Source organism: Strigops habroptila, chromosome 1 (assembly GCF_004027225.2).
Source record: "Strigops habroptila isolate Jane chromosome 1, bStrHab1.2.pri, whole genome shotgun sequence".
In the NCBI taxonomy this organism is placed as follows: domain Eukaryota; kingdom Metazoa; phylum Chordata; class Aves; order Psittaciformes; family Psittacidae; genus Strigops; species Strigops habroptila.
The window spans coordinates 61,619,875-61,647,196 of NC_044277.2; the positions used below are offsets into that span (position 1 = coordinate 61,619,875).

Below are 27,322 nucleotides of genomic sequence, written 5' to 3' on the forward strand. Positions count from 1 at the left end.
GACATTTCAGGACTAACATTTTTGCCTGAGGTAGTCTGATGTCCCTGGTTTTATTCTAGTCTGTTTCCTCCTGCTCACACCTGTACACTTAAGACACCCAGTGTGACGACATGATGCAATTTAAGAGCAGTAAAAGGTCAATCATTTTAAAACAATAAAAATCATATGCCCAACAGTGCTGTTTTTTTAAAACATGCAGTTGGCTGGCTGTGCAAGTCCCTCCATACTTCAGTCGAGATACCTTTTTTACTTAAAAAGTACTCTTGAACATTTTAAGTACATAAAGTGGCACTTGTCTTAGCCATTTACAAAATGTGGATTTGTGCAGAATCACATTTTGTATAGTGTTAAAGTAAAAGCTCCAGTAATTTCTATTAAGTTACTGCCATTTAACTATCCATTTTTCCAAGGCACCATTCACAAAAGAGCTGCAGTGGCAGAGCAGCCTACCACATGAAAATTTTAACCTTCTGATGAGACAGTGGGGGACGTGTTTTGCTTGTTCTTTGTACCAAGTGACATAAGGCAGCACAAGAATAACAACAAGGAAATTCATATGTCCCAGGTTCTCCATCATAGTCACAATAAATACCGGTCGCCTATACGAATGAGAGATACAAAGCAGTAAAATATACTATGAGAATATAATTTTATTGTGTTAATCTGCATATGTATTGGTACAGCTGTTCCGTGAATGCTTCTGAGGAAAATTTTTCCATAACTCTGGCTCTCCCAGCTGCTCCCATTGTCTTCTTTAAGAGAGGATCTCTCACAATTTTTTCCATGGCCTCAGAGAATTGTGTTGGCAGAGGATCACACAAAAATCCCGTAACATTATGCAAGATTGATTCTAAAGGACCACCTGAATTAACTGCTATAACTGGACATCTCATATACATTGCCTCCAGCGGGACAATGCCAAAATGTTCATTGCTTGGTGTGTAAAGCACACATATAGAGTTATTAAAAAGAGCAATTTTCTGTTCATCTGAGAAGGATCTCAGGAAAGTAACATGGTCATTAACACTGAGCTTGGCTGCAAGCCTCTTCAGCTCTTCATAGTGTTCCACGTTTTCCAGAACTCGTTTATCATAACCACCTGCCATAACAAGGTGAACTTCATTCCACTCATGAGAATCAAGTCTTCCTTGAAGCTCATGCAAAGCTTCAAGAGCCAACGCTAGATTCTTTTTTCTCTCATACCTATTAATGGAAAGAAACAAGAACTTTTTCGGTATCAGGTCAGCTATGTCTGCAGGAACAACTGTTTCAAAGCTACTGATGTTGAGTGATGGGTAGAGGACATCTGGGTTTATGTGACATAAGGACTTAAACGTGTCCTTGAACACACTGGCGGTGAACCTGCTGTTCACAACAATACAGTCTGCCATGCCAGTCGTGTACTCTTCCAGCCAGTCGAGCGGTAATCTGTAGATGCGCTTTAGGAGAGATTCTCTCTTGGTCAGAAGCTGATCAGGAAAGTGACAGTAAAACAAAACCTTCTTATGAGTTCTGGCCAGTCTGAGTACAGGAATGCAAGCAGATACCTAGTGCAACCGGGAGAGACAGGACAAGAGGAGACAATCATTATCTGAGTTAGTGCTGCTGGTGTGCACAAGTGATTTCAAAGCCATGCTCTGAGAGCCAGCCTTTTACAAGCCAAGTACCTTAGAATCACAGAATAGTAAGGGTTGGAAAGGACCTTAAGATCATCTAGTTCCAACCCCCCTGCCATGGGCAGGGACACCTCGCACCAAACCATGTCGCCCAAGGTTCTGTCCAACCTGGCCTTGAACACTGCCAGGGATGGAGCATTCACAACTTCCTTGGGCAACCCATTCCAGTGCCTCGCTACGCTCACTGTAAAGAACTTCTTCCTTATATCTAACCTGATCTTCCCCTGTTTGAGTTTGAACCCACTACCTCTTGTCCTACCACTACAATTCCTTCTACTACAGCCTCCTTCTTCTTCCTCTTCCCTCCACAAGCACATCAAACTGCACTCTCTTGCCCAGGACCTCTCGCGGTAGCTCTGCATTTCCTCCCTCACCCCGGCGTGCGAGGCCGCCAAACCCCGCCCTCCCTGCCCTGAGACTTCCCCACGCACCTTCTGCCAAGGCCCACCACCGGGGCGCGGTGTGGGGGAAGCCCCAGCAGCAGCAGCTGCCTCTCCCTACAGCTGCCCCGGAACCCGCCAGCACCCCCAAAACGGCAGCGGCGCCCTCCGCCTGGCGCGGCCCCGCACCTGGTCGCAGACGAAGACGTCGGCCCGCTCGCCGCTGAGCAGCAGGATGTAGAGCGCCACGAAGGCCATGCGCAGGGCGGCACACAGCGCCTGCCCGCGGCCCCACAGGCTGCGCGGCAGCCACCCGCCGGCCTGCCGCACCGACAGCCCGCGCGTCTCCGCGAAGCACCGCTCGGCGTCGTAGTGTGCCGTCCAGATCTGCACCCGGCAGCCCCGCGCCTGCAGCGCCAGGGCCGCGTCCACCACCAGCCGCTCCGCGCCGCCCAGCCCCAGGTCCGGGTGCAGGAACAGCACGGACGGGCCCCCCGCGCCGTCCCCCTCCGCCATGGCTGCTGCGCGGGGACCAGCGGCCGCTGGCCACGTACCGGGCAGCAGACCGCATGCGCAGCCCAGCGGCCGCCGCAGGACACGTCAGCCTTCTTCGCAGGCCCTGCCTGTCGCCCGCCCGCCGGGCTGCCCCGGCGCTGCCTGCTGCCTCGCCCCGCGCGTTCCCCGCTCGGCCGGCCTGGCCTGGTCGCCGGTGAGGGAGCGGGCTCTACTGAGGCTCCACGGGGAGTCTGCTTGCTCGGAAAACGGCCTCTGAGAGCAGGGTAGGGAGGGGAATGAGGCCGGCGGTGCTCAGGCATCACCCCCGGCAGGCGCAGGGCCTCGGGAGGCGCGGGGCGGGGCGTGCTGCGCGCAGGGACGTGGCCGGAGCAGCCGTTGGGAGCGCGTGTGGAGCTGTGTGGACGCCCGAGCCAGCGCCGCCATGGTGAGGGTCTGCCCGAGGCAGGGGGCGGCTGAGGCGGTCCCCCTCCCCCGGCTGTGTCCGCCGCCCCTTACCCCCGCCCGGCTCTCTCCTTTCTCCGCAGCCCGGGCCCAACCCCAGCGCCACGAGCGTCGGCTCCTCCGGCCGCTCCCCCAGCAAGGCCGTGGCTCCCCGCGCGGCGGGCTCCACTGTCCGGCAGAGGTAGGTCCTCAGAGTGGGGCAGCTCTCTTTCTGCCTCGCCGTCATTTGCGCTTGGCGGCGGGCAGAGGCGCTGAGCCGTGTGGTTGTTTGGGGTGTGCGGGCACAGCTCCGGTGGGAGCCTTCACCGGGCCTCGGTGCACCTGGCTGTAGCCCCAGGCGGTGCTCTGCCAGCCGTCGTGCCTTCTCCTTACTTGGCTGCATAGGCTGGTGCCCTGTGCTTGCCTGACTGTACGGGCTGATCCAAGTGTCTTCCTTCTGCAGAGTCTCTTGGGGTGCTTAGTGCTAGGAGCCGGCAGACTGCTAACGTGTTTTGGTCTTTGTTTCATTCTGTTGTACCCTAAAGGAAAAATGCCAGCTGCGGGACAAGAAGTGCAGGCCGTGCCACATCCACAGGCACCGGTGGGATGTGGCGGTTCTACACTGAGGACTCTCCGGGGCTCAAAGTGTAAGTTTGATGTGTGGGTGGTGGCAGGCATGGGGACTGTGTGTTTCACCTGCTTCTGTAATCTTTCAGTTTTTGAACTGAGATCAGTATTTTGGTCTGCATGGGAAAACATGCTGAATTGATGGATGCTTAGGTAGATTTGGGACAAAGTATTTTACTTTATCTGTAAACCTGGAGAGGTAGTTTTAAAGTTATAATGGCTTTAAGAAGGTAGGTGCAAGTTATATTTTGTAATTGCCTAGTCTGACCTTAAAGTGGTCATCGAAGACTGTAAGCAGTCCCTTTAAAGTTGGGAAAGGTTACTTGTCACAGTGCATTTGGGCATCTTTGTGCATGTTTTTGTTCTCTTTTAATTAAAAACTTTGGTGTTTTTTCTTTATGTAAAGATACATTGTGGTTCTGCACCCCGGCTCCTCCCCGCCTCCCCTTGAAAACAAGACTGATGTGCCACATGCTTGCAGACTCTCAGGTGTTTTTATTGAAGAGCTGAAGATAAATTATTTTAGTTAACTTTGCAAAGCAAATAGCATTCTGGTATTTTGCATATCTGTTTTTACAAGGTGGCCATTCCAAGATTATGGTCAAATAATGGTGGTAGTGTCCTTTAAGCTATAGCGAGAGCCTATGGTTTTACTTTTTGGCTGGTTTGAGTCAATCAGATCAGTTTCCCAAACAAGCTTTGCAGCCTGATACTTGAATAACAAAGGTGGAAGGTGTATTTCAGCTGATGGATGCATGCTAAGTCATTCCCTGAGTGGGTGTTTGTGCTTCCTGTAGAGTTATACTTCGTGGCCTCTTGTTCTTGCTGGGTTGAAGAGACTCAAGACACTCAGGGATATCCCTATTGCTTGTTTTTTTTAATAGAGTACATTAGTATTTTATTTTGGAGCCCTTCAAGGGGGATGCTGCTGGCTGCGCAAACTGGACATTTGGGGAAGAGCTGGTGATGGTCTAGTTAGTGATTGTTCAATGGGTAATCCTTCCTCTGAAGCTCTTATGTGTTTTTTCGTTTTCAAATGTGCTTGACTTTAAAAAACAAAATCTACAGCAAACCATCAAAATAGTGGTGTTCTGCTGCTGCAGGTTTTGCTTTCTCCGTTCTGAATCCAAAGAGGAGATAAGTCTAAGAAAAGAAAAAGCCAATAAGCAATAATAGTGTTCTAAAACAAATCTGTGCAGATACGCAGATAGCTTTTGTGTGTTGTTTGGTCTACTAAAGCTCAATTGAAAAAAAAATTAAAACCGAACTGAGAAAAAACAGAAGTGCTCTTATCATTAAGTAGATTTTTATTTTTTTTTAAGATGTATGATACAAGCTGTCAGAGCAGTTTTACCAGTTTCAGTAAGTTTCCTTGTGAATCCTTTGGTATCACTTTTAATGTTAAATGGCCCCTTAATTGTTGTAATCTTCAATACAAGCAGGTCAGTAAGTAGATTTTCCCTTCTGTTGAAGTTGCAACACAGTGGTTCCAAATCTTGGGGTTTTGGAATGGTGGGAGTGTTGTTGGGGGTTTTTTGGTGTTTTTTTGTTGTCGTTTGCTTGGTTGGTTGGTGATTTTCTTGCAAGCTGCCATGAGTAGCTGTATGGTCAGGCCCTTAAAAGAAGAAACAAATCTGTAAAAGTGAGTTGGTTTTACAAATCAACACCTTCTGAATGTAACACCTTCTGAACCATGGCTTGGGAGCAACATTCTTTCTTACGGATTTCCATGTATTTTTCTATGCATGTTTTTTCCATAACAACCAATTGTTATGTTCTTTCTCCTGTTTGGTAGGTTTAAAAGTAAAAACAGGTTATAGAGGGGTTGTGGTTGCCTCAGTAAAGTGCTTCAGCTGAAGTTTTTAAAAGTGTTTGTGATTGCTACTGCATAAAGCAGTGTAAAAGCTTAGCATGATGGTGTTTTGTTTTTCTCCTGATGCTGTTCAATATGTGGGCTCTTGAAATTACTATGAAAAAGAACCAACATAAACCCACCTGAGAACAGGTTATTTCATGCTAGTTATGATTTTCTATTGTGCATAATTATGTTTTAGTCATTTAGTATCTGTACTCAACATCAGAAACAAAGCGTATGTTGAACAAGCAAGTTTGGTTTGCCTCGGGAAAGTACATTTTTCTGTAGTACAAGATGCTACAATATAGGTATGCCTTTAAAAATAATATTGGCAAAAGGGAGCTGTGGGGAATCTGGTTGAGAGTGGGATACAATAGTTTTCTCCTTAAAACTCAGATCGAGCATTGTATACTTTGCAAAGAAGACTAAACCCAAACTTGTTGCCCTTTCTGTGGCAATTGGTACCTGCGGTTCCTGTGTCTTGTCTTGAGCTTTCTTGCTTGAAGAGTTATTGGCGGTGTTTCCTGTGGGTAGAGAATCAAATTGGGCTTGTGATATAGTATACAACCTTATGAAAGACATTCTGAGAATGGACAGTGTCAAATCTTAGAGGTGCCTGAATCTGTTTAAACTGCATGGTGTGCTGAGAAGATTCAGGTGTATGGAGGAGAATGGCAAGGTTTCAGCAGGTTGTCTTTGGGACTGAAGGAAATAAGATACATGTCAGTATTGGAAAGCTGTTTATTTTGTCATCTGCAACTTAAAAAAACCCAAAACAACCAAACAGCCGCCAAACATACAAGCAACCCTCCCTTGTGTATTTCTGTGTTGCTCTGTTCTGGTTAGTGGTGGTCCTCTATTCCCATGTGCCTTCGGCAAAGAGTAGCTTGCATGTTACTACTACTAAAGGCTCAAAGGAATTAAATAGTAATTCAGGTACAGTAGAAGATTTTGTGCACCTGATGTCATTGCAATTTATATTATGGAGAACATAAACTTCAAATACGGATGAAACACTGGGGACTGAGAAATACATTCTGTTGCTTGGTGAAACATCCTCCTTGGTAGGGGTTGCCTATGTAGTCACTGTGTGTGTGGATTTTACTTTTTTATTTTGTTTTGCACGTTTTGTCACTGGTTTATTTGATAAATGCTTTATGTCCGTTCAGGGTTCTCCATACCCCAATAAGGCTATGGTAGACAATAATTGAGTTTTAAAACTCAATATAAGATTACAGTTATGAACATTTGAAATATGTGGACCATGATCTCATAGAAAAATGTTAGTAAGTTGTTTCCATCCATTTTCAGCTTCTTTCTAACTTTGTATTCAAGTAACACTTACCTGCTTATAAACAGTAACCTGGAGGATAGTCCAGGCTGGATAACAGAATTCGTGTTGAAAATCAGGAGTGAGATTATATGAAGTGAGTGGTACGACACAGTGTTGACTGCATGTAATTGTGTCAAAGTGCGCATAATTGTGTCTCAGCACAGTGCGAAACAGCTGATTTAGTCTCTCAACATGCTAAGATTAAACTGGCTTTTAAAAACATCACTATACAATTTCTAAACAATGTATAATAATGGGAAGGAAAAAAGTTAAGAAATTTGTTAATTTATACATTTTAGGTAATGTTTTAATGATGGAGTTAACTTTGTCAATCTGTATATGTTTCTGAAGAAAACAAAGTCCCCGTCTCTCACCCACTGTTGCCATTGTTTGCAAAAGAAATAAAACCTCTGAGAAAACCAGCTAATGTGAATCTTATGCCAAAATTTTACTAGCCGCTAGAGGACTCTGTTGGTTTTTGAATCTGACTACATCTCTGCTCAGGTGGCTATCCGAGCAGTAAATACAGATGATATTTTTCCAAAGATTGTTTTCACAACATTGAGTAATAATGAACCATTAATGGCTTTTTAAATGAGTGATTTTTTTATTTTATTATTATTATACTGTGCTTTATAGTTATGTAGCAATTAGGGTGTGTAAAACTATCTTTAAAAATGGGCAGCAGCAGTTTTTGATAGAGATGGATATCTCATTTCTATGTACTTCAAGGTATTTCTATGGGAATGGAAAAAGTTTTTTTTGTACAATTGTTTATGAACCGATGAGTTCACTTGGCTGGTAATGACTGGCCTTTGGACAAAGCAAACTTTTTTTTTAATGTTAATTCATTTTTTTCTTTATTTTTAGTGGGCCTGTTCCAGTTTTGGTCATGAGTCTTCTTTTTATTGCTTCTGTGTTTATGCTGCACATCTGGGGTAAATACACTCGTTCGTAGACTCAGCTGCCAACTTAAAGCATACATCTTGGACCAAAAATATGGTGGATCCTGGTTGTTGTTGGAGAAAGACTGGGGAAGCTTCCTATCACGTGGTGAAGTCCTGTCAACTTTGGCTCTAATACTGAATTAATTTCTCAGTTTGCTATTTGGACAGGTTTAAAGTTTGTCATGGGTCATTTTATATTTGTATCTGTACACTTAGAATACAGGAATTGCAATAAAAGTTGCATACGGAAATAGAAACAGTTTTAACTGTATTTTTTCCTCCTCCTCCAATGTACCATAACTAAAACATTATACTTGTGATTTTTCGTATATAACCATATTTCAGATTAAATGCCATTTGACAGTTCAAACCAGATTCTGTATGTTTATATGTACATATACAATGTATACTGTACATTGCTGTATAGTTTTATGCGAGAAGATCTTTGCTTGCTTGGGGGGAATGCGAGAGGCAAAATCGGGTGCACAAACACATGAAGGAGCAAACATGTTTGTTGAAATGAAACTGAGGTATGCTAGCTGAGCTGGTTATGTTTTTCTGTTAACTCTGGAAAAATAGCTGGATTTATTTCATTTATTTCCTAAATGCAAGTTAAACTTTACTCAGTGCTCATTATACATGAAAGTATATATGTATGCTTGTTTTTCAAACTGCACTTGAGGAATGACATGATGAACTGGTCCCTAACTGATTTTAAAAAGAATAATTGCATGACTGTCAAAGACATGTTTCTTCTGCAGGTCCAGGCTCTTTCAAGGAGACTTAGCAAGGAAAATGGAACGGGAGGACTTGAAAAGCGATGGCTACATTTTAAATTACAGGACATGCAAGTAGGCTGAGATACAGTTAAGTGGCTCTTCAGATAAGCCTCCAGTTTTCTTCTGGGTGGTGGTGTTTATTTTCCTTTTTAACATTCAGACAGCTCTTCCTTCTTTTTAAAGGTACCTACATAGAATCATAGAATAGTTAGGGTTGGAAAGGACCTTAGTGTTTCAGATGTTTCTCACTGCTGATGTGGTGTTGAGATTCAGATAACCAAATCAGGCCTTTCCAAACAGTTGGATAGAATTATTTTAGCCTGTTGTTCATGGTACAATTTCTGTGTGAATATCAGTTTGTAATGGGAAAACTGTTCTTGGTTATGCAGCCTTGATACAAGTGTTGACTGCTGACACGTTAGAGAAGCAGCCTTTCTTATGCACTACCTTCCTCTAAAGCAATTCTTAAAGTACCATTACTTCCGAAAGAATGAAACTTCAGGATAATTGCTCGGAGCTGTGCTTATGCCATAATGCCTAATGTAAATGCAGAGGGTTGAAAATTGTCTTACAAAATACAATGGTAGGAGGATGATGTTTTCGGAGGATCGAAGGTTGAGCAACAGGGAATTCTGGTGACTCAAAGGCAGTGGGGTATCAGAATACACTAAAGCAGTGGAAATTGAGCCAAATAAATCATGTGTCAAAGGGAAAAGGATCCACAGATCACTTGCTGCTATTGAAGGGAGGTAAAAACACAAGGGAAAATAAAACAAATAGGAGTATTCGCTCCCCACTTTAAAAGGCGGAGATAAGGACCTCATTTGAATGCTTTGCCTAACAAGAAAATAAAATCTGTGCAGTCAGTGTTTTCATTTTAAAGCAAGAAAGAAAATGCTAAGAAAAGACAAAATGCAAGTCAGTTGTTCTACTGACAATGTGGGCAGACTTCGCTGCTGACTTAATTTGTGCTACTCAAAGGGAAAGGAATAATGTACTCTTATTCAAATAGTGTAAGGGAAAGGAAGAATGGTTAACAGTAGCATCTAAGTTGGTAACTTTTTCTCTTGATGATACAGTTTTCTAACACAGCAGGAAACAATTTTCTTCAAAATCCTTCCGGTCCCTAAAAGCTGTTTTGCCACATCAAGTAGTTCCATTTAAAGCCTTCCATATTTTTGCTTGCCTGCTATCTGGCTGCTTCTAAAGACCAAAATCAGCTGTGAGCTCGGAAAAATAAAAGGGGCGGGGGGAAAGCTTACTGCTGCACAGCCTACATTTAATTCAGCTGAGTGTAGTATGAAAATTACTATTTTGACAGTGCTGTCCTTGATTAAATGTTTTGGGTTTTAGAATTGCCTGTATCAGATCTTTGCATACACTGTTAGAGTCTAATGTCGCTAGTTTTGTGCAATTTACTTCCCACTTCTTGGCTTTATATTTTGGAAGTGTGTGCTTTCCTATGGTTTAGAAAAACCCTTGCTGCTTTAATTCATGAAAGAAGTGATATTTGGACACAGCTAGCTGAAACATTCATAGCTTGCTTTGATATTCCTTGTACATGAAAAGACAGATTTCTCCATTGTGTGTTTTCAATTTGTGATCATTTTAATGATTAGCATAAAAGTGTTAGATAATTTGTGCTCATATTTTCAGCCTTTTGTGTACATGACCTGTAGTGTATTCTTGCAGTTGATGTTTATCAAAACTTCAGCCCCACAGAAGGACAGGTAAAGAAATGCAGGTTGCAAAGACTTACCAGAAGTTTGGCTAATAATGCATGTGAAATTCATTTTGGTCTGGGTGAATAAATTATGGCCATGCTGATAAATAGTAGCCAATCTATAACACAGAAAACTAGTCTTGCACAAATAGGTGGAAAAGAAGGAGCTTCATATTGGACAACTAGGAATTACTAAGACACTGGGTTTTTATGCCTACTTGTATGTGATTGAAATACAAGCTTGACTGAGCTGACTGTTAGAAATTTTTGAATATCTTTATAGTTTACTTAAGTCCCAGAGAAGGCTCTAGGTCTGTGAAGATCTTTACTCTCTCTCCTTAGTGATAAAGGTTCAGGAAATCTGGAAGGACTTATGTTTCTGTAGAAGATATGATAATGTACTAGAATCTTTTATTCTTGACTTAAAAAAAAAAAAATAAAAAAAAATGCTTGCAACCTCAGGCTCCATTATTCCTCAAGTGAATAAAGGTTTTGTAAGGAAATGGTCTTGTTGTACATGAGAACGTCTGTGTCACTTAAGCTTTCCCTCTATCCCCCAGCAATAAATCTGAACCCGTGAGCCCACTTCAGTCTGATTTAAGAGAGGAATAGAAGCTGAAAGACGGTATTCTTGAGGGTTGAATGGAATAGGTAGTTGGTGGAAGAGGGAGACTGTAGAAGTTCCCTCTGAGCAAAAGCTCACTTTTAACCCATTACCTATGGAGAACAGGGGGAGAGGTAGACTTCTTAGATGTCCTTATGATAGGAAAAGTTTTAATCTTTGCTCTTGCACCTTTTTTGCATGCTGCAGTCAATCACAGACAAGCTATAGATCTGTGGCTATCTGTGCTTCAGTAGTTCTGATGTTTCAGAACTACCTTTTGCTCTGTAGAAGCCAGCTGTACTACACAAGAACAATATATATATTTTCTTTCTTTTTTTTTTTTTCCTCCTGCCTCTAGCCTTCCCTATTTACCGGTATCCAGTTGGTTACATCCAGGCCAGCCGCCTTGTAATGTGCATATAGCATGTGAACTCCTCTCAGCTTTTGATACCATGTCACGATAAGTACTGTGCCTCTGGTAGTCACTCATGATGATTTCTCATTCTTGAAGGGCCCAAGGGGAAGGGCAGTTGTTCGAGTGCATAATTTGTGACTGTCCCGTACGTACGTGACCCATTTGCAACAGAAGGATATTTTTTCTTATATCACATCAGACTCTCAATTTACCCTCCAAGAAGAAACTGTCAGCTCTTTGCATCTCATCTATATCCAGCTGTTTCTTAAGCTCTCTGAGCCTATGAGACATAACATAAACTAGTGCAAGCTCTCTTCAGTACTGTTCACAGTAAGTTATAATGCCTTTACTGCAGCCTTGTATATGTATCTGTAAAGACAGATGCATGCAAATGTGTATGGTGCTTTATCAGTTTAGAAATGCAAAAGGATGTGTTTCTGAAAATGTAAGATGGTATGCCCTCATTAGACTGCACCGTGACAGCAGTGCAAAGAAGCAAACAGAACAGCTTGTGTTCTCTTCCTCAGCTGTGTTAGCTCGAGATGAGTGGATGGTATACTGAGATCATGTGGTGAGCGCTAAATGATTTCATAAATACATTAATGGATTCTGTGAGGGGCTTGGTAGAAAAATTTATCTTGGGGGTTTTTTTGGTTGGAAAAGAGATGCCTTTTGTTTCTTGAAAGGCTAAGGTTATATATTTCCAGCTTTGATAATGCTGCACTGAGATCCTCATATTAGCTGTTTATTTAAGTGTGTTTCAAAGAGGACTGTTTTGTAGACTTCTCATAGTTAGTAACATATTAAGAGTATTAATGATTCTTAGCTTGGGATGTGAGCTATAAGAGGGGACTGTCTGTCTTAATTTTGTATTTTTTTTTTTATTGGAGGGAAAAATTGTATAGCATTTGTGATTTCTGCTTTGATTTCAGAAGTTGGTGAAAAGAAAGGCAGGCAAAAGAAGAGCAGGTGTGAAGTCACTGAGTACCTGAGTATATGTCATCCCTGACATGTATCATGACTTTCTCCCTTCTGTATTCTAGTTGTCTCTTTTTCTCTGAGGGCTGCTGATCATACTGAATTGTGCCATGTAGTTGGATAATGCTCTAATGCAGAGACATGGCAGGTAGTAACAACAGTGAACAGAACACAGCCATTTTACCTGTGACAAAATCCAAGTTCCGATGTGGATCACCACGAGTTTGACAATTTCACCTCGCATTTGGCTGCAGGTTGCAAAAAAAGTTTGCAGAACATTAAAAACTCATGCATAGAGGAACTCACAGTGGTGGATAGTAGAATTAGAGCCTTTCCTCTGTGCCAGGTGGAGTTAAATAATACTAATCTCCCTGCTGTCTGCATGCAAAATTCCTTAATGACAGAATTGTCTTCATTGAATAAGGGTTTGTGGAGTGACATTACCTCCCTGTTTCTGTACAGAGAAACAGCCTCACAATACCTATGGAAAGAAGAAAAATGGTTTTGCTAATTCTGCTTCCAAGAATATTTTCCACCACCAAGCTAAAAGTATTTCCAACCGCTTTCTGCCCCATGGCAAACTCAAGAACAGGAAAACACCACATAGGGCCTCTTGTCTTGGACCATTGCTTGAAGACTGACCACTTTGAGGGGAAAAGTTTTCAGTAAAATGACTTCTTGCAGCAAACCTTGTATCTCTGTGGTTTAGGTTGTTGTGGCTATAGCTGTGTAGCTCATCTGAAAAAGGATCTATGTTCTGAAGGAAGCACAGAGGTTTTTTATTTGCCCTGGTGTCCAAGCAGGGTAGTTCACCTGCAGCTGTTCCTTCCTGATATTTAAGGAACACCACTACTTTGTCAAGTGGTAGCCCTTTCTCTCTGATTTTTCCTGGATTCTTTTGAGGATGTGTAACTCGATGAGCTTTTCTCTGTGCGAGTGACACAGGTATCTTGCCTCTCTAGGGCGAGATTTAACTTTAGATTAGTTAACTCTGGGCTTCCACAATGTAGCTGTTAGTAGTTGTGTACCTTTTGTCATCACTGGTGACAAATCTGCATTTCTAGGTTTTAGTTCTGCTAACCTTTTTTTAGTGTCAGGTGAAGAGGTGTCCTGTAAGTGCCAGTTGCTCCAGGCAGTTGAAGAACTCTGGACAGCAACTTGGAGTAGTTGGCGTGTTTGTTAGCATTGTAGGTGCCAGATTGTTTGAAATGAAATTCAGCCCTGCATCCCAACTGCTGCTGACAGAGCTACTGATCTTTAATTTCATTTTGGTGATGAAATAATCTGAGCGCGTACAGTGGTGATGAAACCCGAAAAACTCATGAAGACATGCTTGGCAGGTTCAGTCATCAAAATAGACTTTTCAGAGACCAGAGGTTTTAGGAGCACCAAGATCCTTGAAGAAAAAAAACTGGCAATTCAGGAAAGCACTTTAAAAAGACAGTAAGTCAGTAAATGCTGTTGGAGCATGGTTTTTCCACATGGATATCACTAAACCGGTTCAGTTTAACTTGCTTCATGTTGGATGTGCCGACAGAGTTAGAATCTGTCTGTTAGTGCCTTGCCATCGTGAGGCAGCGTTTTATGGTATGTATGGCTGAGTCACTCCTATGCAGTGGGGAAAAAAACCAAATTGAATGGATATAAATTTTTCCTAGTTTTAGTCTTGTACGAAAATAATTGTGTCACCAGTGAGGAATAAAAAGAAAACCTGTTAGAGAAATATTAGCAAACTTTGTGTGTGTGTGTCATGGGCTTGACTGTCTCATAGTAAAGCTAATGGGAAAGCTGCTAAGCATCTGTTTGAGGAGGATGAGGCAGCTGTGGGTTTGTGTTTAAAAGGAAATCTAATGCCTTTATTGTTCAGTTTCTAAGCTTGCTCTTTACTGCAAACCTGAAATGAATACCCAGGTGCTATACTGATCATTACATTAAATTTGATTAGAAAAATAGACTCTCCTTGTACTTAAGGTAAGGAATGAGCTGTAAAGTAATGTGCTTCCTCCGGAAAATTGCCTTTCTAGTGGAAGGTGTCCCTGCCCATGGCAGGGGGTTGGAACTTTAAGGTCCCTTCAATCCAAACCATTCTATGATTCTATGAAAAGTGCTGTGAAACAATTGCATTAATGCTCCAGAACCTCTTCTTCCACCATCTACTCTAACACAGTGGCTTTCAAATAATGCTGAATTTGGGAACGATACTGCTATTGATAACTCATGGATCAGGTGACGAGGAACTTTGTCATAAAAACTGGCATATATTACCAACACAGCATCCTGTCTTACAGCAAAAGAAGTATCCAATTATGAAAAAGCTGCAAAGGCAGATTAAAGTGGTAGAGTGTTGGCACTGCAAGTTCTTGCATTCTAGGTGTAATGATTGTTTTATTGTAAACCAGCAAATGTATGGACTCAAAGCAATATTTCACATACAAAGTCTTATTTTTTCACTATGCATTTAACACCATCAGATCCCAGACTTGAAAGTGTTACTGTAATGCCTAATTAGCATGCCCAGGCTGAATACTTCCAGCACCTCCGTGACAGAAGAGCTTTCATGCAGTGCTTCCCTTCTTACTTCTCACTTCTCACCCTTAGCTGATGCTGCTGGGTAAAACCCTTGTAGGACAGTCTCCCTGGAAGACTGTTAAGGTGCATCAGAAGACAACAGTCTCTCATTCAGAACTGGAAGTAAATTTTAAAGAAACGCAGACCTACATTTTGTCTTAAAATAAGATAGTAAAGAAAACATAGTAGTCTGAGAGATTATTAATTCCTAAGAGCCCCTAATACTTACTAGCTATTAGTCACAAGCAATACCACTATCATTTCTTTGTTCTCCCGGTTTGCTGCCTTCAAGTTTTGACCAGACTAATCCCTAAACCTCTTTTCTGCTTTAAACAATTGTACAGCTTCCACTCGCTCCCCTGGTTGCAGTGAGGAGTTATTGCTGCTTTGTAGGAGTTATTTGTATGTAGGAGTTATTTGTATGTAGCTCAAGTTCATGTATGGGATATAATTCATTGAAGAACTGTCATGATGTTGGTTGTGGTTGAGCTGTTTCCTTTTGCTTGCTCAGAAGGGCAGTAATTGTATGTCCTGTTCTTGGTTGCTGTATGTGGGATAAAGCCAATGCTTTGCCCCCACTTTAATTTCTGCACTGCCTCAATGCCACTCCCGATTTCTTTGTTTATGTGTCCACTTTTGTTCATTGCCAGAAAGCACTGCTTGGGTTTCTACTGAGGCCATCTAGCATCATCCTGCCTTTCCAAGGAAGAATATAGCCTGAGAGGAAAGCATTGGGTAGGTCCCACCCTATCACACCTGTTTCTGAAACTGGTCTCAAGGCATCAGGGAGATGTGTTCTGTTGTCGCATTAGTCAGACATGTTAAGTTGGGGTGAGCTTTTGTGTATGTTTCCTGTGAGATGTATGCTGTCCTTACATGGAAGCAGTGTGGAAATTTAAGAATTTAATCCTCTTCTCACAGCAATTTAGTGACACAGGCTGGGCTAGAAATCAGGATTTCCAGTGTCCTTAAGTTACATATATTCCTTTATGTAATGCTGTGCACCTGACATGAAAGTATGAAGTCCATCTAATATGAGTTAGCCTGTGCATGAGCTGTCAATACAAAGAAATGCAGGAGAATGGTGGCATAATGTTTCAGTCTGTGGGAAGAGATTGGCTGTGTCCAGTTTTGGGCACCTTCAATATAGGAAAGACAGTGATAAACTGGAGCAAATCCAGCAGAGGTGGTCAGGAGCTGGAGCACTTGCTCTGAGAGGGGAGGCTGAGGGAACTGGACCTGTGTAGCCTAGAGAAGGGGAAGTTTAAGAGCAACCTTCGTGTATACCTACACAGCGGTCATGAAGAAGTTGGAAACAGGCTTTTCATAGCAGCACATGGCAGAAGGATGAAAAACAATAGGTGTAAGTTAAAATAAGACAGGTTGGATACAAGGAGAAACCTTTTCACCATGAGGACAGTCAAGCATTGGAGCAGGTTGCCCAGAGCAATTGTGCAGTCTTCTCCCTAGGATGTTTTCAAGACCCAATGGATAAAGCCCTGGGAAGCCTCATCTGATCTCATAGATGGCCTGCCTTTGAGTTGAAGGTAACGGGGGTTGCACTAGATGACCTTTCAAGGTCTCTTCCAACCTGAATTACCTTATGACCATATGATTCTTGTGGAGCCTTTCTGACATGGACTTGAATGTCTGCATCCTCTGAAATGGGATGTTTCTGCTGGTTGGCAGTCGAAGTAAAGAGCGAAGTGTGAACAGAACCTCAATAAAAGCCTAGTTCAGATTATCAAAGGTCTGGAAGAGTTGTGGAAAGAAAGATTCTTGGTTTGTGATTTTGTTCAGTCTTTGGAGCTTGAATTTTTGATTTACTGAACCAAGTAGATGATATTAGCTAAGAATATAGTATGCAGTCCAAATAAATCACGTCTGCAGGAAGCATCAAAACTGTACATGCTACTCCATCTGGTGGGGGAATCAATAACAACTTCCAGTGTTTAAAAGGTGGAGACATCCTTCAATTACAAAGGCAGGGTTTTTCCAATCTGTTTAGTATCTCTAAGCAAGTGTCCTTTCTTTTGCAATACTTACTTACACTACACAGGACAGACAGGAAATCTTGTTTGATGAATTTTGGTATTCAAAAAATTATTATTTTTTCGTCCTGTTCCCTTTCTTTCAAGATGAGTAGCCCAAATCGACGTGGTTGATGGGTTACAAACAAAAGACGCAGTCCTGAAGAATCGGGCCTCCTCTTTTCTACATATTGTGGACTCAGAGCAAGAGAATGTTTGCTAATACCCAGAGCAGATCTCAGAAGTCAGTCTTTGTGGTACAGGATTGCATTCTGTCTGTTGGTGGAGCGCTTAGCTCAGTGGTTTCTGATTAGCACCTCTCTACACAACATCAGCAGCTGTAAGTTTCTTCACCAAATTCTGCAGTGGCTCTGCATAGAGGTAAATGAAAATGCCAGCATTGACAGTGCCTGGAAATAACATGAAGCATGTTAGGATGGAATTAAAATCTCATACATTTTTGGAAGATAATAGGAGTAAAGATCATGCTGCCTCTTCCATGAGCTGTGAGATTCTGTGCGTGATAGTCGTTTCTCTGTTGAAATAGAGAACCTCATAAGAAAAGCACATAACCTGATAAGAAAGAGTAAAGGCTAAGCAAAGATTTATATGGACTTCATAGGTGCCTTTTTATTGTCATTATGTAATCAGTGACTATTTTATTTCAAAGTAACACACATTGAAATGGAGAGAGGTCAGAGATGGTGAGTCTCACTCTAAATCTGCATTTGTGTTTGGATATACAGGCAGAGGCTGAGGATATGTTGACTATCGTGGAGACTCACATACACTGTTTATTCCTCTGTTTTGAGCTACAGAGGGAGCAGCAAGCACCTTTCAGGAGTACGATTGCTTCATTTTGGTGAGAAGTAAGCTTTCATTTGGACCAAAGAGGGTGTTACAGTGCTTCACAGCCATGAAATCTTCAGTTTTGCTCTCCTTTTGCAGTGAATAAGAACGTCTGTTTGTTTACTGTATGATGGCAAATTTGTAATTCAGACATTTGTTGTAGAGACTGACTGATGAGTAATGAGATCTAGTCCCTTCTAATCTAGTTTGAATTGAATATCTGATTTCGAAGAGAAAGGGTTTGCTTCACAGTCCTCAGCACTTGCCAGAGGTCTGCTTGATCTGAAGACATAAATCCTTGAGACAGTTTTTTCAAACTGAGAATTTGACTAGAGACTTTCCTGTGGTAGACTTTCAGATCTCTATCATAAGGCCAGTTCAAGGAAAATCTGTAACCTTGTAGCCCAGTAGGTACGATGTTGCCATTAATTATAAGGGGCCACAAGCTTTGTCTGAAGTTATGAGCTGAGGCCTCTGGACCTGTTGGGTTTGTATGGACTTGTCTTGGCCTGCCTGCAGATTTCTTTTAGCTTGTTTGCCTGTAATAGTGATTGTCTAATGACCAGGTAACTATTACTTTGTTTTAGCTTTTGATCAGCTTTGAACAACTTGAATACTGATAGCTCACAGTTCCCCTCCCCTGCACTGGAGCTACTATAGTTAAGACCCATAAGAGCAGTGGAAAGGAAAGCATACCACCAAAAAAATGGGTAGAAATTAAAATGTGTGTGTACAGTTTTAACTGAATATAATTTGAACTGTGAATTGGTAGCATCATTGTAACTGGATGAGTAATTCTTTCATTAGATTGAGACTTGAGCTAGATTCATTCACATTCAAGGTTTGTGACTTTGCATATATGGTGTGTTCCTTTTGCCGTTAACATTTCAAGTGTTTCAGACTGGTGGGAATTAAAGCAGTCTATAATGTAACCTGAATGCAATGATTTGGTAGCATGGTTTAGGAGACAAACATGAAGGGTTGTGTATCCCTGACTGATACAGCAAAAGTGTCTTGGGATGACCTGTCATGAAGGGGTGCTGGAGCAGATGAATCTGTTTCCAGAGATTTTTCTCAGAAGAGAGTAAAGGGGAAAGCTCTGGTCAAGGAAGGTGTGTGATTGTCATGAGTTGCTCTCATCCTAGAGAAGCAAGATGTATGACTTTTGAGTCTTTAGAAGAAGACAGCTTGCACATTTGGCCTTCAAGCACTTTACCCAAGTATACTGAATATGTGGTTTATTTTATGAGCTATTATTTTGGAATGATTCGAGCAGTTATCCTGTGATACCAGGATTTGCCATCTTTTGAGAAAACTTTTAAATGCTTCTGAAGTCTGAGGAAGCAGGAGGAAAACCACCATGTTTAAAGTTTATTTACTTTGTCTAACAGCAGATATGGTGATTTTGGCCGAATAGTCATTACATTTCAGAAGTTATACAAAGAGAGCTTAGCTTGGGAGCAGGTCTGTGAAGGAGGAGGGTCTGTGATGGTGTTTAAAGAAGAACATCAATGACAGAAAATGAAGCAGATACTGTGTCATTTTAAAAGACCGGAGAACAAACCACACCAATATTAAAAGGAAATATTGTAAACCATAGGATGCTTCCTGTGAGGCCAAAATGCAATCCCTACAATTCAAATTGTTCTTCATATTTGTGAAGGACAGATTTAGACCCACGAGGGAAAGAAAAGCTGTGAAGAAGAGGAGGAGGGCTAACAGCTTACTTCTTGGCTGTTAACATTGAATAATTAAACACTAACAGCCAAAAGGAAAGCTGTTGCTTTCCTAGTCCAAATACCCAGCCAGGAATAAAACATTAAGCAGCTATACAAATGATGTCTTTCATTTTCTTTTCATAAAACAAACTACTAAGTTAACATATACTTCGGATACATAGAATGTAAGTACATTTCATATAGCCAGAAGTGTAATTTCTGGAATTTGTGCTTTGCATGTCATGGGTAAACTGAACATTACTTACTGTGCTGAGTTTTTCCTTTAAAATTCATTGCGCATCTGTGGAAATTAAGACTAATATCTAGAATCCTAAAGTTTTAAGCCATTACTACCTTATGGTGAAGAATCCCCTAAAGGGCTTGTGTGTCTGAAATCTTAACTATTTTGGGTTTTTTTCCAGCTATAATATTTGGTCCAAAAATTTTATCATTTACTAACCCAATCCTGCTTCTGGCAAGTGAGTCGTTAGTCTGTGCTTTTACTAATGGAGAGTCTTAAGTTGTGGCATTAGGCTCTGGCCCTTGGTCCTTTTTGTAGTCTTTTCACAAAGGCTGAACTTTTGAGAAGTTCTCAAACCTTGAGCTTACCAGAGAGGAGAATAAAACAATTTGTTTTACTGGTAGTTTTTGCTGTGTGTAAAGCAAGGATTGTAAAAATTAGAGTGAAACAGACACCACATTCATGATTTCAGACTACAACCCATTCCCATTCACATGTTTTACACTGTAAGAAAACTCAGAGGAGAAGGGCGGGGGGGAGGAAGCTAAGAGGAAAAAAAAAAAAAAGACATGAAATGAAGGAGAGAGATGGTGTTTAGAATCCAGTATGTCTGACAGAAGAAATAACCCTCAGAGCCAGAAAATTGTCATCAGGTAGCAGTGATGTCAGTCTAGAGCTCCTTCCAGCTTTGGATCACAAGGCCCATCAGCAGAGCTCCCTGTACACAGCACCCCTTCACAGTCACTCATCAATCAAACAACTCTGAAAATAAAGAGCACATGTCATCAAATTTGTGGATTTCTTCCCTTCCTGTTTATGCAAGAACTGCCAGATCACTTATATTGCTGCTCCAGCTTTCTGTGCTTGGAGAGGCGGGTGATTTTTCTTTTCCTAGCATCAGAGTAGGTAAGTCCTTTCAATTCTGGTGTGAAACTTAAATGCTGTTGTTATAAGACAATTTCACACTGCACAGGACACCGGGGACCTTTGTGGGAATGCAGAGGTAATATCTTTGAAAGGCTATTTATTCACCTCTATAAAGCTCCTTTGCCACCTTGGATGAGAAGGGATAGAATAACAGATCCAAAATACAGTTTGCCTATGCAAAAGCCTTCATACTTGTTTATGTTGGTTCGATTCAAGTGCTGGAACTGGCAGATGGCTCTGAAGAGGGCATAGGGGCAAAGTATAGAGGCACATACAATATACGGAGTTGGGACTTAAAGGCCGTATCTGCGTTGCTAACTAAAATGAGCCAGGGACTTCTCTGAGATCCTGGGTCCAACAGGCATGGTTGAGGTCCTGTTTGTACAGCTCAACTCCCTTTAGCCATCCCGCCCATCAGAAAGGCTAGGTGCATCTGGCGTGGCTGTTGACCTGCATTAGCTCTTGAAGTGTTACTGGGATCAGCAGTGTCATTCAGCCTGGGCCAGAGTTGTGCTAGAAAACATGCTGATGCTTTCATGGTGAGGCTGATTGCTTGTCAGTGCTCAGGCCTGTACCCACACCCTGCTCAGTTTATTTGGGTGGGTGTAGTCAGAGGTTCCCATGTTATGCTGGAATACCAGTACAGGACAAAATAGTCCTATTTGAGTGAACTGTCATCTGTATGTACTTCACTCCTACTCTACCTACATCTTCAGAAGTGCCATAAGAAGTAGGGATCACTCTGTGTGGTAACCAGCACTTCTTTCTCTAATAAAGCTGTATATATATCAGGAAAAGGTTGACATTTGTATTAAAAACATTAAAAAAATAGCAGTACTTCTGCTGGCAGTTTTCCCAGTACACCATATGTTGACCTTCACTGGTCAATGTAAAAACCACAATCAACTGTTATGGGATTAGTGTTTCACTTCAGATGTATCACCCCACGCTTTGCTTTCTCGTTGATGCCAGCCTTTCCAGGTGACTTCAGGCTCCCTTTGTGCAACCTTTTGCTCGACATTGCTTCCAATGTGTGTTCCTGCAGAAACCATCACAGGATCACAAAACGTAGCCTGCACGTTCCCCAAAGCCAGGACTTCATTCATTCTTATGCATGTCTGGGCTTGGACCTAGTTTCTCCAGTGTTGCTAGTCCAACCTTAAAATGTTCTTTGCAAAGCTTTTTTTTTTTGTTGACTTCCAGCTTGCTTTCTTTGATTAGCAGAGGAATATCCAGTTTCTCTTCCATACCTGTCCATGTTTTCATTCTCTTTTACTCACAAGACAAATTTATGAGGGTTCTCCACCTTCCTGGCTCATGAGGACAACCTGATGCCTGTTCTTTTCTGGTCTTTGCTCCATATGCTGAAGATGAAAGCTTTGTATATTTTAATGTTCTCCCATAACATTAATTCTTTATATCCAATATGAATTATTGGCAGATTAACAGCAATCTGGAAAAGCAGATGGTGCTTTCCAGACCTCCCTCCTCCTTCCCTGTCATGGTTGAAAGGAAACTAACATTAATGCATCCCCAACCTTCAGTGAGAGCACAAGCCTACTCAGTGTGTCAGGCTGCCAGTTCTTTACATACAGCTTTATCTTATCTATGTACTTCCTATTTCTTCTGGATATAGAAAGAAACCTCCAATATATATCAGTATTTTTATCCTGTAGTTACAAATGCAAATATAAAACCACCATATAACCACATTCGTGTATAATCACATAAATATATATCGGTGGCTCTGCATTTGTACTCCTAAATAAATGGATGTGTGTTCACAAAAATACATATGTATATATATGTGCATACATGATACATCAGGTATTTCTGTATCCATTGGGCATCAATATTGACATGTTTCTCTGTGGAAACTGAAATTTAGCCTGATTGAAAGTTGATAGCATGGCTTGGGATGGCAAATGTCCACCAACTACTGATTAATCACAGACATCCTCCCTGCCTAGAAACAAACCCGTGTATCACTTTCTCTGCACAGTTGCACTATCTCTTGCCTTTATGCTTGCATTGCGTTTGGCACCTTTTCAGTCTTTCTCTGCTGGACAACTTTCTTCAAAGATTTCATGTCAAGAAAACTCATCATACTGGTCGTATGTGTGCCTTTTCCCTGTACCTCCAGAATTATTTGTCACTGGTTATACTCTTTAACAATGGATAAGAACTAGTTTGGTTGTGCACTAATACACCTCAAGCTCTTTCTTCAAGCTGCTTCCAGGAAAGCATTCATCAACAATTCTTTTGTTTCATAAAATAAGTTTAGTATGAAATTCATTGAAACCAGCAGAAATTGGTAGCAAATAATATATGCACATGTATATACACACCGACACATAGAGGTTTCAGTCTGATATGTACAACCTCTTTCTGGCAGATGCTTTCCCTTTGTTTTTTTTAGTCTATTTTTTGCCATCTTTCCTCCCAGTCTACAATTGTCAGTCACCAGGGGCAGAGAAATTGTTTATTCTTCATCCTTTTGTACACTAATAGCCTGTGCTGTTCCTTACTGTGTTACTTGTAAGAAGGGTTTTGATGGAAACCTTTTCAAGACAGAAAGGATCCCACAGCACTGGGGAGTCACTGGGGAGTTGAGGCCCGAGGTGCCCTCCTAAATTCTGCACTTCTGCACTACTTACTGTATTTACTTTTTCAAGAGTAGTGTTGAGTCACTTGGTCACAGCTTCCCTACATCGGATGGCAAGAGGCCACCTTGCCAGTGAATATAGCATCAACGAGAGTGGAGTCTTTGATGGTAAGCACTGCAGGGAGAAAACATCAGCTGGGATGTGGTAGAATTTTGTGAGGTTTTCTTGTGTTTTATTTTGGCTTTGTTTCTCTGTTTCATTTGTGTTTTGGATGTTTGGGAAGTAACAAGGGTACTCCAGCTAAATCTTGAAAAATAACTGCTTTTCCCCCCCACATCCCTGGGCAAGTGCCATCTCATTTAAGATCAAGCAGATTAATAACTAATCTTGAAGTTAAAAGATAATTTGGAACCCCATGATGGAAAGAAAAATTTATTTATTACTACTGATTTCTGGTGTTATTTCAGACCGTTACATGCTCATCATATAAACAACCTCTTGCACTTACTCAGCTATATACTTACACTCCAAAGGGAGTAGCATATGGGGTGAAAACCAGATGCCCCTGCCCACATAAAAGCTCTATACGTTTTTTTGAATGTACTCAGGAACCAGTCACGATCTTCTTCCCACTCTCAGAGGAGTCAGCTGAATGCAGCCGAGCCCCTGTTTAGCTCTCCGTGACTGCTGGTGTTGCCTAGGCTCTCCTTGGACGGATGGACTGTCTCATCTCATAGGACTGTTTCATCATGCTCCTCTGAACATTCTATGCTTTGTGTGTTAATTCTCCTTACTGACATAGTCTTCCCCTCAAAGGCTGTCTGGGTTTCTCTACAGAAACTTTCTACTTCATTCATCTCCAGCATCTAGCTCTGCATCTCATTCTTTGCATCTGCAGAGCAGTTATCACCAGGGCCCTTCTTCCCAGTTGCAGCCTATATGCAGTTTTAGCCTCTGCGCCCAGTGGCCAAGTTCTCATCCTGTCCAAAGATTGTCTTTAATTCCTCATCTTATTAAATCAGTATTCCAGATGAGAACCCATCACAAAGCCTCTAATAAATCACAACTTTAATTTCTGTCGCATTTTCACTTCTGACCGCTTTCTGTTCAGAGGTCAGTATTTATGTCAGCCATAAATTTTTTATAGACTCCCTTCAGCTGCCTTGCTCCTGCAGTTTTCTGGCATGTGCAACTGTAACAGAATATGATGCTCTGAACACCAACACAGGTCCCCTTCCGTGTGGCATAAAATCTTTGTCGTGCTTTGCAATGAGATGATGGGTTTGTCTGTTGTGTGAAGCAGAGGTTTGGTTCCATGCTCTGCTAGTGACCTACCATGCGGAGGCAGAACAGCTCCACCTAGGAACATGAAATGAGTTCTCCCAAAGAGAGCTGGTGGCTCTGCAGCTCATCGCTCCACAGGAGCAGATACTCCACTGAGAAAACCTGCAGTATAAACTGAGTTCCATAGAAACCTCTTGGGTTCAGGAGAGTCTCATCAGTCTTGTGTTGTCCTTCTGTGCATTTGCAATAGTGATTTGGCTGCTCTTATTATAGCCCCAAGACATAGGAAGCCCACAATCATGATAAATTTCATACCTTCTGCTGCACCTGGATTGTCAAACAAACCGAATTCAGCTCTGAATATACAGCAAAGATCAGAATGAGCCAACAGTACACATGACTACTGTGTGCTGGAAGCATCATTATGTAGCCTGGGTCAGGTGTGACACCAGTGGGAATTGCATACATAGAGGAGCTGCATGGCATGCAGGAGTCACCAGTGTATGAACCTCTGCCTCTCCCCTGTACACTCTAGTTGTAAGATGTGCAGAGGCATGGCTTTCTGGTAGGACCTATATTATTTAAATATTCTACTTTTTTTCAAGAATTCTGGGCATGGACAGTGAGTCTTTAAAGGCATTGGGATATTTTTAGTGATGCTATTCTGAAAGTCTTCCCTGCAGAAATTGAAATACTATTTTAAAAAGTCTCTACAGCTCTAAGTCATATGAGTCACTAAAAGGGTTTCTATCTTCCTTTTTAGATGTTAAAAGAGTTTCTTTCTCCAGTAGATTCTTACTTTGCTCTCCTAAAAAGACTGATGGGTTTGTTCTTTCGGTCAGGCTACAAGGTGTTATTGAAGGCCCTTTGATACGTTTTTGTCATGTACCTCAGATAATGGACGTAATGAATGGACACATACTGACCATTCATTACCTGCACATGTTGGCACTATGAGTGACATTTGACTTCAAAATACCATTTAATACTGTGCTTGGACTGTCATTTCTGTCCTGTTGGCAAAGGGACATGTCATTAAAAGCCTGTATTCAAGCAAAGATTCTTTGTATTTTCATCTTTTATAAAAAATGAACATATAAGCAAAAAAGCTTAAATGGGGGCGGAGGTGAGGACCCCTGCTCTCTCCCCTCCACTTCCACCTACAAAGGAGCTTCCTTTCTGAACTGAGCGACAGTATATTTCTGGTAACACCTGAATTTTGGTCCTCCGTATCCTGGTCTGGAAAAACTTTCCACTGAAATCAGTGAAAAATGCTAAAAAATTCCTTTTTTCCAAGAGCTGCAAGAAATAGTGCAAAGCGTTTAAAAAAAATCTGAGTTAAATCCAATTCCTTAAATCCCTGATGGAAGAAATCTTATTATCTTCAACACTATTATATACAGGACAAAGCCTGTAAGCTTTGCTGAGTGATTGAAAAAGGCAAATTAATGACAGCACTTGAAATTACCTGTAATTATCAGTGACACCAGGTCAGCATCATCGCAGTGACATTCTCACGGAGTGGTGACTCTGACTGGTTTGGAATTTATACAAAACTGCAAAACAAAACGTGACCTCTACAATCTGTGTTAAGGTATCTCTAGAGCATTTAAGCATCTGAATTCACAGTCTACTGTGTAGCTGTGTTCATCTTTTGAAGAGCAGCTAAATTCTGAAGCAAAGGGTCCCAAGCGTTTTCCTGGTCAAAATCACCTCTCCTTTCCCATTCATATTTACTCAGGCCTCTCCCTTTGCTGTCACCATCGCACAATGTCTCTGCAGCAGCTATAACAACTGCTTATATGGAAAAGTAATAATAGGAAGGCATTTAATGAATTTTAAGCTGACTATAATGTAATTTAGCAGCTGGAAACAAGGAGAAGAGCCAGCACAGTGTGACCTGCCAGCTCTCTATGGATTGTCAGTGGTCAATGTAGCACATATTTCAGCACTGCTCTCCAGGGTACGCTGGCGATGTTTCTTTTCTCCAGCTACATTCCTGATTTCAATTAAACCAAAGTCTGAAGTACTCTTTCTGATATAGTTAATACCTTCCAATAAATGCTCTTGGCTTTGTTTCTCCCCAGACGCTGTCCTTCCTCACACTTCTTTGCTCAGTGAGTGAAGCAGACATCACCCGAAAAGCAAACATGTTGTTTTTAGTGAGACTAGAACCGAAGTTTTGTCTTCAGAAAGCAGGGAAGGAAAAAAAAAAAAAGGTCCTTTGGTTACATAACAATAATTCCTCTATTCCTGGGAACCTCTCAAAATCTTTCTTTTGTTCTTTCCATGTTACTAGTTCAATATTAGGTCTGCAATGTTCTTGTGTTTTTTACTCTATCTGTAACTATAAAGGAATTTCGAACATAAAGCTACTCATCACATTATGCAGCTGAAGTTTTTAGTTTGCTGGGAACAAGCATACCTTAAAGTTCTTTTCTCTTTATTTTCCACTAAGTATATTAGCCAAATTGTTAACACATTGACCCAATGCCTTTAGGGCATTATAAAGCTTTTTATGACAGCCTACAATTAGTATTATATAGTTTCTTTTGAGGGAGGCTTGCAACAGGTGTCTTAGCTTTCTGCTCCTTGCTTCCATCCCCTCCAGTTTAATGCAGTTAAACACCATTTATTAAGATCACCCTTGTTTCCAGTTCAGATGTGTCTGTGCTAGGACATGGGAGGAAACTGTGGTTATATACTAAGCTGGGCAAAGGACTGCATTTGCCCTCATTTTTGCAAAACTTCATTTTGATACAAATGAATTTTTTCAGTTTTCAGTTGCTTTGACCTTTAAAAACAACACAAAAACAACCAACCATAAAAACTCTCCGTCACACTAT

The 27,322-nt window shown here is 41.6% G+C and overlaps 2 protein-coding genes and 1 long non-coding RNA gene across 4 annotated transcripts in view; 1 reads left to right on the top strand and 2 right to left on the bottom strand.

The window, feature by feature from the left end:
- Positions 1-627: 627 nt before the first annotated feature.
- Positions 628-2,682, bottom strand: ALG2 (ALG2 alpha-1,3/1,6-mannosyltransferase). Its single transcript, XM_030478266.1, has 2 exons — positions 2,246-2,682; positions 628-1,547 (listed from the first exon to the last, which is right to left on the bottom strand). The coding sequence occupies exons 1-2, from the start codon at positions 2,570-2,572 to the stop codon at positions 651-653; spliced, it is 1,224 nt and encodes a 407-aa protein (XP_030334126.1). The 5' UTR covers positions 2,573-2,682; the 3' UTR covers positions 628-650.
- SEC61B (SEC61 translocon subunit beta) lies at positions 2,614-8,124 on the top strand. Of its 2 annotated transcripts, none has more exons than XM_030478289.1 (4): positions 2,614-2,996; positions 3,097-3,194; positions 3,538-3,639; positions 7,159-7,296. In XM_030478289.1, the coding sequence occupies exons 1-4, from the start codon at positions 2,994-2,996 to the stop codon at positions 7,232-7,234; spliced, it is 279 nt and encodes a 92-aa protein (XP_030334149.1). In that variant the 5' UTR covers positions 2,614-2,993; the 3' UTR covers positions 7,235-7,296. The 2 variants fall into 2 exon arrangements, with proteins under 2 accessions (XP_030334149.1, XP_030334140.1); XM_030478280.1 differs by lacking the exon at positions 7,159-7,296 and adding an exon at positions 7,678-8,124 and having other exon boundaries at positions 2,711-2,996.
- LOC115604853 overlaps positions 4,911-27,322 on the bottom strand; it is a 36,197-nt gene continuing 13,785 nt past the window's right edge. The window contains exons 3-4 of the long non-coding RNA XR_003990427.1: positions 5,940-5,998; positions 4,911-5,234 (exon numbers count right to left, since the gene is read on the bottom strand). This is a non-coding gene — a long non-coding RNA (uncharacterized LOC115604853). The remainder of the gene's footprint in view (positions 5,235-5,939; positions 5,999-27,322) is intronic.

Bases quoted from the DNA above. Each gene is read 5' to 3' on its own strand.
- ALG2 (XM_030478266.1), bottom strand. From the start codon at position 2,572: ATGGCGGAGGGGGACGGCGCGGGGGGCCCGTCCGTGCTGTTCCTGCAC. The intron at 1,548-2,245 runs GTGCGGGGCCGC...CGGTTGCACTAG, and splicing joins ACGTCTTCGTCTGCGACCAG to GTATCTGCTTGCATTCCTGT.
- SEC61B (XM_030478280.1), top strand. The intron at 3,195-3,537 runs GTAGGTCCTCAG...TGTACCCTAAAG, and splicing joins GGCTCCACTGTCCGGCAGAG to GAAAAATGCCAGCTGCGGGA. The intron at 3,640-7,677 runs GTAAGTTTGATG...CTTTATTTTTAG, and splicing joins GACTCTCCGGGGCTCAAAGT to TGGGCCTGTTCCAGTTTTGG.